This window comes from Lynx canadensis, chromosome A2 (genome assembly GCF_007474595.2).
Source record: "Lynx canadensis isolate LIC74 chromosome A2, mLynCan4.pri.v2, whole genome shotgun sequence".
Taxonomy (NCBI): domain Eukaryota; kingdom Metazoa; phylum Chordata; class Mammalia; order Carnivora; family Felidae; genus Lynx; species Lynx canadensis.
Genome location: NC_044304.2, coordinates 88,480,193 through 88,493,377, shown reverse-complemented (window position 1 = coordinate 88,493,377; position 13,185 = coordinate 88,480,193). Strand labels below are relative to the sequence as shown.

At 36.9% G+C, this 13,185-nt stretch overlaps 1 protein-coding gene across 1 annotated transcript in view; it reads left to right on the top strand.

Moving 5' to 3' along the window:
- The window catches only part of SEMA3D (semaphorin 3D), a 128,087-nt gene extending 116,148 nt beyond the window's left edge, over window positions 1–11,939 (top strand). The window contains exon 17 of the mRNA XM_032592390.1: window positions 7,586–11,939. Coding sequence (XP_032448281.1) covers window positions 7,586–8,011 — 426 coding nt within the window. The 3' untranslated portion in view covers window positions 8,012–11,939. The remainder of the gene's footprint in view (window positions 1–7,585) is intronic.
- Window positions 11,940–13,185: the final 1,246 nt, after the last annotated feature.

Sequence of the window (13,185 nt, the reverse complement as noted above, 5' to 3'; positions counted from 1 at the left end):
TTACATAATTTTTTCCAAATTTTCATTCTCATAGATTGTCTGTATTTTAGAGCAATTCCCTGGTCAAAAACAAGAACACATATTTTCCCCCTATGGTAGGATAAGGAGTAAATTTTGACTGTGTTTACACTTAGGTCATAATAGTGGTTTAACTATTGTGTTTAACTTAGATCATTTTGTGTTTAACTTAGATCATAAAGTGAAACAGGTTGAATATGGATACAGAAAGAAATACCTATCTTTGTCATATCAGGTGAACAAGTTGGATAACTATCTGGACATGCACCCCTTCACTCTGGATGTATTAAAATTAAATTAGCAAAAGGAAAAGCAGTATGGGTGTTCTCTTTATCTTTTGACTTTTTCTGTTTGAGTCTAAGACATACATATGATTGAAACATATAACAGAAATTTTGTGAGGTAGATAAATTATATATGTTGCTGAACTTAATGAGATGACTTTGGGTAGTCTGAGAAATCCTGTATTATTATGTAGTGCCATGAAACAAAGGGTAAATGGCAAAGTTTTTATTTTTCTCTTTCAGTGCTTAAGAGAAACCAGTGACACTCAGTATAGAGTTCTAATATTCCCAATAGTAAACCAAGGATATTGTAACGAGTAATGGAATGAACTCAGGATTCAGAATTCGATATTTGATTGAATCGCAGTCCTGTGTTTGGTAATATCATTGAGCCTGTATGCACCAGGATTTTCTAAAGTGAACGAAATAAATTTAAAAGTTACTATGAAAGTAAAATGAGAAAATACAGATGAGAATGTGAATTTCAAAGCAGAGGATTACTCACAAGTGTAAAATACACTTATAAAATTACAGATACGCGGGGCACCTGGGTGGCCCAGTCAGTTAAGTGTCAGACTCTTGGTTTAGGCTCAGATAATGATCTCACACTTTGTGAGTTCCAGCCCCACACTGGGCTCTGCACTGGTGGTGCAGAGCCTTCTGCTTATGATTCTTTCTCTCCCTCTCCCTCTGCCCTCCCCCCCCCCTCTCTTTCTGTCTCTCAAGTTTACATAACTTAAAAAAAATTGCAGATACTCTCTATCAGGAAGATGTGTGAAATAGGAAATAGCACTGGTCATGGTTTCAGCTTGACTGCTGAGGATTTATGAGCAGGTTGAGAAGTTTTCCTAACACTCAATTTCTCTGTCATATAAATAGGCAGAGCAAATGCTCTAAAATACCAGCCTCCTTGATAAGTCTATAAACATTTAAAATAATACATGTAATCGATCAGACATTAGTAGAGAATAGTGGTTCTCAACTGCAGGCGAATTTGCTGCTAGTGTTCACATCTGGCGATATCCAGAGACGTTCTTAGTTGTCACAGCTGGATGGACGGTGGGTCGAGGGTGCTATTGGTATCTCTTGTGGGTAGAGGTCCGGGATGATGTTAAACATTGTTCAGTTCAGAATCCCTCACAAGAATGAGTTTTCTGGCCCCAAATCTCAGTAGTGCTGAGGCTGAGAAGCCTTGCAGTAGAAGGACCAAGTTGATCATAAGAAATTGATGGAAAGATATGTTCTACCATTACATTAAGGTGTTAATATCTTTCTTTTCATCTGAAATCTTCAAGAACAAATGTTTTTATTAAAATGTTGACTCTACATGCTTAATACCAAGGGAATACTCCAGTGATTGTCATGTCTGATTTCTCCAATAAAACTTGGATTCTTCATCATTACTGACATACTGACATACATATATTCTAAGATTACAGCATATCCGTATTTATAATACATGTTTATTTTAAGGGCCCCATTTTCTCCAATATATATTAAAGTATTATCTGACATGGAAGTGATTATAAAACTTTGAAACATAAAGCATTAACTTTTTATCGAAGAACTATTGAATCTGAATTTTAACATGCACATTTTAGTTACATTGTAATATTTTACTCTTAAATGTCCCAAACCAGCAGTTTTAATTTTATAGCTAATAAAGTTTGATAATTTCTCACCAGTTAAAAGTAATTCTTTAAATATGATGCTTCTTCCATGGCAAATTTAATCTGACTTTTAAAAGACTATGGTACTCTGCTTGGGGGAGGGGTAGTCTTCTAGTTCTAGATATATACATTTGCCTATTCACGTTTCCATTCGCATCTTTCATATTCCTGAAGAGGCAACGCATTCCTTTAATGTACCTTTTAACAGTATATCATATGGTCATGGTGGTACCATGCTTCATGAATTTTAATGGGGCAGAAATAGTGTATTTTACTTAAAAGTATGCTAGCTGTAATATTTCAACTGCTATTTTCATCTACCTTTGTAAGTAGGTAGTTACACATTGTCCAGGATATGCAGTCCTGCTTCCTGAGCTGAGGAAAGGGGCAAAATCCAGACTAGACTTGAGGCATTTTTCCCAGCAGGCTGTCTTCTGCTCCTTACCAAGAAGGTCACAGTTTGGAATCTTTCCCCACTGAAAAAAAGCCTGCAGGAGGGACTAGAATCTCCTGTGGCACAGAGCCTGTCACCAGCTTATTCTCTGCCAGGAGGAGAACATTTCCTTACTGAGCTGTTTCACAGTTGGGTGCTGTTGGGGAGGTCATGAGTCAGTTATCTGCTGACTTCCTTATAAAGCTGTTCTTGAAATTGATGATGTTTATGCTGTAAGTAGCAAGTTAATCGGCAGTCCCTGAGCTTCTGTTGAACTTTTGGGGTCTGAATGACTAGAAGAGGTAATACCTTATGCCATTTGTGGGAGTATTTTCTTGTGTGTGTGTGTGTGTGTGTGTGTGTGTGTGTGTGTGTATTTAAAAAATATTTTAAACACATCTTCAAGTATTTGTATTTTTCCCTGGGTAGGTCTTTGTTTTATTGTCGTTCTTTCTATTATAAAAGCAATATAAATGGTTTGGAAAATATAGTGACACATAGAGAATTATGAGGCCTCTAATGATGTCTATTCCAATTTTTTTTCCACTAACCATTACACTTTGAGCAGCTTTCCTTATCATTCAATTTGAATACCATGTTTTTTCCTAGCCCTACGCCCGCCACCCTGACACCACAGTCTTCCATGATTATTCCAAGTTATTTAAATAGCACGTGTTTCCTCTTTGAAAAAAATAGTAGTCAACTTCCTGATATCTAAATCTTCCTCTGCTCTTCTGTTTTCTGAGGACATATCTTTTGAGGTAAAATAACTGAGTGAAAAGTTATCTTTATGGCTTTTGATGAGCAGCTGTATATTGCTAATTTCTTGTCAAAATCACCATATATGAATTTGCCTTCTCATACTTCATAGTTGTCAGTTTCCATTGTATTTGAAGTGCTGTACCCATCATTTGCTTAGTTTATTTATTTATTTTTATTTATTTCTAATGTTTTTATTTACTTTTGAGGGAGAGAGAGAGTGGGCGAGCATGAGTGGGGGAGGGGCAGAGAAAGAGAGAGGGACAGAGGATTCAAGCCAACTCTGGCTGACATCAGAGAGCCCAACGTGGGGCTCGAACTCACAAACTGTGAGATCATCACCTGAGCCGAAGTTGGATGTTCAACGGACTGAGCCACCCAGGCTCCACCATTTGCTTAGTTTACATTGAAGTATTCATTAAAAATGATTTTCACAGGGGCACCTGGTTGGCTCAGTCAGTTAAGCATCCAACTTTTTCTCAGGTCATGATCTTTCGGTTCATGAGTGCGAGCCCTACATCGGGCTCTGTGCTGACAGCTCGGGCCTGGAGCCTGCTTCACATTCTGTGTCTCCCTCTCTCTCTGCCCCTCCGCTGCTTGCATTCTGTCTTTCTCTCTCTCTCAAAAATAAACATTAAAAAAATTTTAAATTATTTTCACCAACTCTTTTAAACTCTATTATTGATGTGAACATTTTAATGCTATGCGTAAGTAACTTATTATGTTTTATGTCTCTAAAATGTGTGTTCCTTACATAAAAGAGTTTTATATTTTACATAGACATATCTACAGATTTATATCTCGATGATGTCTCACTTATGATGCTTAGAAACTCCTTCCCTAACGAAACAGCAAATATATATTTTCCTAGTTATTACCATTTTATTCTTACCATTGAGGTTTGCATTTTATATTTACATTTACTCTAAGACACCAGATTAATCTAGGGGCTAGTGATGTATAAATTCCATTTTTTTTTCTTTTAAAGAACGAATCAGGGGCGCCTGGGTGGCGCAGTCGGTTAAGCGTCCGACTTCAGCCAGGTCACGATCTCGCGGTCCGTGAGTTCGAGCCCCGCGTCAGGCTCTGGGCTGATGGCTCAGAGCCTGGAGCCTGTTTCCGATTCTGTGTCTCCCTCTCTCTCTGCCCCTCCCCTGTTCATGCTCTGTTTCTCTCTGTCCCAAAAATAAATAAACGTTGAAAAAAAAAAAAAATTTAAAAAAAAAAAAAAAAAAAAAAAAAGAACGAATCAATTGCCTCAGAACTATTTTTAAATAAGTCTTCCTTCTATGTTTGTTGCAGAAAAGAGATATTCTTGAAGGCCCAGTCACTTCGAAGACACATGCCATGCTTTAGCTATGAGAGATTTGACAGGCAAATTATCTGCAAGGGAATTACCATTAGGCCGCTATTATTGGAGAGCAGAGTCCCTGACCTTTACCTGCTGCTTCATACCTAAATGTCCTTTGTCCCTCTCCACGCTACTCTTCTCGTGTTAAATGAATTGCCCTTCACTGAAGATCTACATTTAATAATGCCAAATATATTATCCTCGTTCACATTAGGCAAATGGATAGCCGACCCCAGTTCGAGCGTGGTTTTGATTTAGCGGAGCAGTTTTTACTTATCACTCTTAGAGTGGAGAAAATTCCATGAGTTTAAATCAGAGGCCAGAGATTACATTATCTCTTTGTAAAGGAGCTGAATTTTCTAAATGGACTGTGCTGACATCTCACTGTGGAGATACAGCCTGCGTAATGCATCCTGTTCCAGGATGGAAGGCAAGCAGTACAGAGAAGGAGAACGTGAAGGAGACAAATGTGAATCAGCCGCTTAATTTCTGGGTCGCAGCTTCCTGTCTCTAGATAGCAAAAAAACCCTATGAAAATATAGCCATTCCAACTGTATTTTATTAGAAATACTATTTCAGTCAAGGCATGTTTTTGAAAATTGGCAAAGAAAAAACACTTACATGATCTAATAAACATTAGATAAATCCAGAAAGAAATTTATTAAAGTGCATTTTATATCTATAGGTCAAAAAAGAAAAAAAAAAAGAAAAATTAAGCATTCCATGGAAGAAAGAAAAGGGAAGGATCACACTGGACTAAGGAAATGCCAGGTGTTTATGAAACTCTGAGTCCAGTAGGGACAGACATAGATGCAGAAGGAGGGAAGGGAGCTGGACTTCAGAGTTAAACAAATAAACAGGATACAAAAAGAGAACAGCAGAGATAATGAAGTGTTACATCATATGTGCGAAATCAAAGTCATAATTTCTTCCTGTCAGGAGATTAAAGAGAACAATAAAAAGTAGTGAGTCAGAGCTGTGACAGCTCTCTAAAAGCCACATTAAGCGCAGCTTAAACATCAGCGAGAGTTCCAGTTATGAAATCTAGAGATGAACTGAAACTGAAGTCACCCACCTTGACTGTCATGCTAATAACCACAGGCCATTTTCTATTAAGAGGAAATTACAAAAAATAAAAGCCTCAGAACATCACCTCTCCAGCTTTCCAGTGACAGTGCAGTAGTCTATAATGTTGCTAATAATACCTCACACTTTAACCTTCCAAGAGCTTTACTCTTAACCCCCCAAATACACCATATGCTCTGTCACCAACTTGATAAATGGAAGCCCCATCGGAGAAGATAAATGAGTAATCATAGGAAGCAGAGTCGGCAGATAAGTACCAGATCCTAGGCTTTGGAGGCAGAATTTTGTGATCTAAGATATATTTAAAATTTGAAGAATAATTCCTACAGGAAAATTATTTAAAGGAAAACGTGTACGTAATGTGTTAAATTTGAGATTAGTATTTCTGCTTAAGATGGACCCTTTCGAATCCTACCAATTCAAGTTCACATTTGTTATATTAGGCATGAGACTCCCCCGTTTCTGTGAATGTAAGTGAATGACAACAGCGTTTTTAAGTGCCTGGGCCTTTAGAGTAAGTCCATTAAGAAAAAAAAAAAAAAAAAATAGCACACACAAGAATCACCAAATGGGGAAAGTTAAGGGAAACAAACAAACAAAACCCTGACGGTGTGGATTCAGTGTAGACCGAAGGCAGCCTGGAGACCATTCAGCTTCATTAACCAGGGATCTGGGCTGTGACCTGCCTTTGGCCTCGCGTGGTACCCCACCAGCTGCACTTCTCTGGCACAGAGGGTGGTTGGCTATATACTTGTTAGTTAACTGGGCTGGTAGCCAGAGATGTTTCTTTTCCTTTGCTCATATTTCCACAATTGGAGGGACTTTTTCCTACATATTTTTCACATAAAGATGCAGTGTATAATCCACCCACTGTGAATAAATTTAATTTAGCCGTCTTTATGCCTCCTTGATTTCCATCCACTAAAAGTCTACAATTCAGGGACAGATGTGTAAACTGGGAAATCTTCCAGACTTCTTTGTTGTTGTTGTTATTCTACTTAGTGCCGAGCCACTCAACAATATTCCACATGAAACAGGGCTCTTGTGTCGGTAAACGTGCCTCCAGTTATATTGAAGGTAGATTTGCTATTCACACCAGGTTGGGGGCCAGGCAAGCCTAAATGCTTGAATTGTCTTCCAGTGCTGTTGCTTCAAAGGGTAAAGGGCATCATGTTTCAGGAGGGGTTCTTTTTTGTTCATTGAGTTTTCTCACACTTGAAATCACATTACTAGGTCATGGTATACCGAGGTATGGCAAATATTTCCACAAATGACATAATCTAAAGTATCACATATACACACAGTATCAAAGTTCAATCCATAGTAAAAAGGGAAATTCAGCTTTAAATGTTGCTAACCTTCTGACGATGGTCCTACTCAGTTACAGCTCTAACATCCCAAAAGCTGTATCCATGCTTTTCCCCTAGACTTTTAACAAGTCGCCACTTACGGTCTCCATATGCTGCTCAGCTCACTTACTGGGTGATATCCAGAAGACAGAGTGAATTCCTTTTGGAATCCTTGTTCTATTTCTACTTCACAGGTAGTAGCATGTGCTAAAATCCCTCTTTCTGCACGATGACTGTCAGTGTCCCGTTCTGGCTCAGAAATTCAGATACCAATTGGTGTTTTTAATATTCCACTTGGTACATGAAATTTCTGTAAAGATGGTCGGTTGAGAGTTTCCAGTTTTACTTCATTGTTTTTTATAGCTTTCATTCCTACCTGTGGACTGGGAGAAAAACGAACTATGTTCCAAAGGTTTAGTTAGATAAGAATGAGATGCAAACCTGCATCTTCGGGGGCTGTTACTTTTGTGGAATTTGTCACTGTCTTCCACTGTGGCTGGTAATATTATGCTTGATGACAGGGAGACGGGAATAGATCTCTTAGGTTCATCTGACTAAACCTAGGGAGCCTCTGTTCATTTGCTCATAGCCCTCTCTGCTTTTCATTTATTACCTCCATTTTTCCAATTCTGCAGTTGAAACCTGATGAAAGGATCATCAAAACAGAATACGGGCTACTGATTCGAAGTTTGCAGAAGAAGGACTCTGGGATGTATTACTGCAAAGCCCAGGAGCACACTTTTATCCACACCATAGTGAAGCTGACTTTGAATGTCATTGAGAGTGAACAGATGGAAAATACCCAGAGGGCAGAGCACGAGGAGGGGCAGGTCAAGGATCTGTTGGCCGAGTCACGGTTGAGATACAAAGACTACATCCAGATCCTTAGCAGCCCAAACTTCAGCCTCGACCAGTACTGCGAACAGATGTGGCACAGGGAGAAGCGGAGACAGCGAACCAAGGGCGGCCCCAAGTGGAAACACATGCAGGAGATGAAGAAGAAACGAAATCGAAGGCATCACAGAGACCTGGATGAGCTTCCGAGAGCCATGGACACGTAGTTTTTTCTTTAATTTAAAGAAAAGAATGCTTTACCTGTAAAAATAGCATCTTCTGTTTTGTACACCCCATATGCGAACTCATAAGAGCTTTCCACGGAGTTATGCTAAGGCAAAGGACCCAAGAACGATAATCTGAATAAGACTATATGTGGTGAATATGGCATAGCGAGGGCAAATAATTCATCTGAACCGGTTTTCTGAGAACTAAACATGTACTTGCAAAGTAGTAGAATTAGCCTCGAAATAGGGGCTTCCCATTTGTAAATGTTTTATGTCCTGAGTTTTTTAATTTGTTATGTCATGTAAATACCTGAGGTCAGCAAGCATCAAATTTTATATTGTCATAAGGTGCTTTATTTCCCTTGCATGGACATTAAGGATGGAGTTGACCATGCAGTTGTGCTATATATATGTTCTTATGAACAGATATATCAATTTTGCTCTAGAACTGGCTACCACACGGTAGGAATTGGAAGACACAAATGCACACAGCCCACACTATCAACAGGATCTTTCCCGGTTCACTCTTGGTTCATGGTTTAGGAGTTTGGAGAGGTGCATTATTTCAAACTACAGAGGTTACGTTCGTTGTACTGCAGTGTGATTTACTGAAGGTATAAATGCTCCTCCCAGCATTCCTTATGACTTGTCAGGAGAAACAGGTTCGTGGAGAGAAGTTAGTGCTCGGTTATGTGTTTTTAGAATATATGCCGAGCTTTACAGGGACGGAATGCTTCATAAATATTTTAATAAGACATGGGAAAACATTTTAATAAGGGAAACACCATGATGTATACTGCATCCTAATGGGAAGGCATACAGATGGGATTTGTTAAGAGACAGAAAGAAAGACAGCCATAAATTCTGGCTTTGGGGAAAACTCATATCCCCATAAAAAGGAAGAACAATCACAAATAAAGTGGGCGAAATGTAATGTAGCTTTGGTCACCAGAGTATAAGTAGCTGCCAATTTGTAATCCATCTGTTAAAAAAATTCTACATTATAACAAACTGCTAGCGAAAGTCTGAGGAAAAGTAAATTTTCTAAAAGATCACGGGAAGAATGAACACAGATTTATTTACAACCAATGGGATTTCAGTAGTACTTCCTCTCTTTTTTTCTAAAATTTCATTGTACTCTGGAAATTATTTCCATTTACTGCCTTTATTCTCTCCTGAATATTGGATTATTGTATTTTATTTGAGTGAATAGGAAAATAAGAATATATGCATATAGAGAGAGATAGAATTAGGTAGACTAGAGTGGTGGGGAGTGGGGATATATATTTGTTGAATAACAGAACAAATGCAAAAATTTTGACAACGGAAAGGGTTAAATTAACTCTTTGACATCTTTTCTTCACACAATCTTTTTGCATTTCTGAGATTATATGCTGTAATTCAAGTAACATTGCTTTCGTAATTTAATAATAAATAAGCCTAATGCATGTAAAGAAACCGAACTCGCAGCATTAACCTAAACATTTTTTCATATTTTGTTAGCACTTTCGAATGTTTCCAATTTGACTTTCCCTCTCTGCATACGTATGGTATGTTTCCTGCCTGTGGAAGCAGGACTCACCTTTCCTTCTTGGAACACAAAACCCTTAGCCTTCTTCTGTTTTGCCTCTTCACGCCCTTTTTAGTGTGAAATGAAAAATTAGTCACTTCCCCACATGGAAGGCAGCCTTTCAGAAAACTGAATAGCAGACATTGCTCGTTTATCATGCATGCTGCATATCTTGAAAGAAGAGCCTCTGAGAACCTGTGTGGTTAAAGGGCACCTTATTAGAGTTCAGTGTCATGTCTGTGACTGACTCGATGTTCAGAACATTCAATCTTACGTTCATTTTATTTGTCTTGCTTACCTATGTCAAAGTAGTCACACTGCTATGTGAGGTTAAGTACCTCTTTTGAAATGATACCGTAAATATTTGTAGGTGTTTCACTATACAGAAAGCTTAAATAAGTTTTTGTTTGTTTGTTTGTTTGTTTTTAAGGTGAACCAGACACAAACACTCTTTAAAAGTAATGCATAAGAAAGCTGTAGGGAGATCAGGCTAATTGAATATTGTAATGAGAGTGTCTGTAACTTTGGATTCGCTGGGTCTAAATGTTCCAGGAACTCATAGCAAGCTCAAAGCAAATAAATGGGAGGCTGTTTTATTTTTAAGATTTCCTGTATATCAGACAGTCACGATCAAAGCAGAGATGGCTTTGGGAAAATTACATGAAGCTCAAATGTTAGGATTGACTTCTGTAATAAATTTGGTTTTCATCAAAATACGAATGTTCAGGCCATTTTTTAATTGCTCCTTTTTAATCTTAATTATTTAGATAAAGTTTGGGCAACTTCTTTTACCCTACAGCTAATATTTGGGCTGCTTTAGATCTAAAACATTAACTTATGGTAATTGCTTAAAATATATTTGAAATATTGAGTAAATATTGAGTGAAAGAAAAAGTCATAGAATAAAAAAATATGGACAAAGATTTATGTGTATTTGTAAAGATAGAGGACATCTAAGCTACATTGAATTTTTAACCTTTTAATTGCCTGGAACACTTAAGACAGTGTGAATGTATTAAGTCTAGGGCTGAGATACAATATATACTTCCTCACCACTGAAGGTTTTACCAAAATTTCCTTGAAATAATGAAAACTAAAATTATAGTCATAGTTTCAAAAATGTTTGCTAAGAAATCAGCTATCTATGGAGAGGTCTTAAAATGTCTGCTTATTCTTGGTTTCATATTTTTCTCCCCTGTTTTGAATACATATGTCTTTAACTTGCATATTCTTGCCTGCATTTCATTCCATCTATTTATGCTGCTAAATGGAATTCTGCCTTTCTGCATACATTTATATTCAATTCATTGGGAATTTTGAGAGTTTGCTTAGAAATGAATAGTAATTAATTTATGTAGAAGCTTTTTTTCCTCCAAAGAGCTCAAAACACTACATTCATATTACTGAATAAACATTTTGGAAAACCAACCAAATTACTTAAGAGATGGAAAAGTAGTCAGAGAAATTCAGAAATTTGCAAAAGCTACCACAGTAGAGGAATCATAATCTATACCAAATCTCACCAATGTTTGGCTAACTGATGCTCATTTTCAATATGCTACCTGCAAAATTGTCTTACTCTTGAATTCTGCCTTTGGTCAATATTTCAGTTCTTTTATGCTGTTAAGTTTTGTTCCTGCTGAATTGTATAGACTCAATTAAAAACTGAGTTTACAGTGGCCAGTGACTGTTTTTCAACATTATCAAAACTAAACTTTCAAAGTGTTGTGTTAACCACATGTCCACAGAATATTAAGTTGAATAAGAACATTAATTAGACACTGGTATTTTAAACTTAAATATAAGCTATATTTCATATATATAATAAATACCAATGAAAATCAAAACTGAAATGGCTTCTCTTTAGAATGTTACATTTGTCGCAGACAACATGCTAGAAAAGTGATTAGCCTTACTGGGAATGGATAGTTTAGAAAAAAGTGATATTTGAAATGTTTTTATAGAAAGATGTATTTTTCTCAGTAAATGACCACAGCATTTTAATAATTTAGCTTACAAGTGAGGTTAAAAAACAAGATTTAAAATTCCAATATTGACAGTGCAAAGATAGGAATACGCACATGAATTATACCTCTCGTTTAAATATTTTGTAGTGTAAATTATTTATGGTAAGTTTGAGATAGAGGATTTTTTGGGAAAGGGCAAAAATCTATCAGCTAGTCATGTAATTTAATTCTGGTATTGTAAGTAGTTACCAATCAATTTTCAATTACAGTTTTGCTATTTTAAAAGAAATGTAGTCTTGTAATCTAAAATAATTGAAAATTGTCAAATGTATATTTTGGTTGTATTATATAATAAAACACAAGCATTAGTGTTCTATGGTTATAAACAGAATGTTGGTTTGTGTGCAAGTTTTGTTTTCAAACCCTAAACATGGTAACCGAAATTTATGCAGGGAATTGCATTAAGAATAAGTGTCTCTCCCCAATTAATACAATTATGTAGCTACCCTTTACTGTGATCTAAATTTAGACTTTGGCAGACTGACATAAACATTACTACCCGAAGTAACTACTTTTAAGACTTCCAGTGATCACCTTATACATAAAATTTGAAAATACTCACCTATATGTTTAGCCCTATGACTATAATTTATTAAAGGAGTAAGCCGAGGTTTTTGGTTTTTGTCTTATAAAGAAACATCTTGAATTTCTTTTAGAGAATATTCTATTTCTGGTCAATTTGGTACATTTGTGAAGGATAGTTTATATTTTCAAGCAGATAATACATAATACCCCCCCAACCCAGTTATGAAATAACTTGTAGAGATACTGTACAGAAAAATGTCAGGTTTTCTGCGTGCTCTGACAATCTTCAAACATGAGTGTTTACAGTAATGTATAATCCTTGAATGAAAAAATATATATATATTGGCATTCTTAGTAGAACCTTAGTAGGATCATGTCCAAGTCATTAATATAAATAGAATATAATACAAGCTCAGTCACTGAGACCATTCCAGTTGTATTTGTTTGAATATAGAAAAGTGCTTGAGTGGGGCGCCCGGGTGGCTCTGTGGGTTGAGCGTCTGACTTCGGCTCAGGTCATGATCTCACAGTTCGTGAGTTCGAGCCCTGCGTCGGGCTCTGTGCTGACAGCTCAGAGCCTGGAACCTGCTTCAGATTCTGTGTCTCCCTCTCTCTCTGCCCCATCTCCACTCATGCTCTGTCTCTCTCTGTCTTAAAAATAAATAAAACATTAAAAAAATTAAAAAAAAAAAAAGAAAAGTGCTTGAGTAATTCTCAAGACAAGAGAAACAAGAGTTGAACATTTAAGTTGAGAAGTAAAAGCATCTATAACCATGTAACTTGTTACCTGCATTAACAGTTTTTCTGGTCCAGGGAAAAGTCTTGCCCAGGAAGATGGAGCTGCATATAACTTTATTGTTTCTTTCAGAAGTTGATACACTTTTCCTTGGCGTATATATTGGTACAAAGACACATCTTGGAGAATGTTTGGGTATACCCAATTAGGTTTAAAAAGCACATGTTCCAAGAACCAGCTTTTCACAATTACATACGTACCCTTGAGAGCCTTTTCCACATGTGCAATAATAGACATTTTTAAAAATAGTTATTCT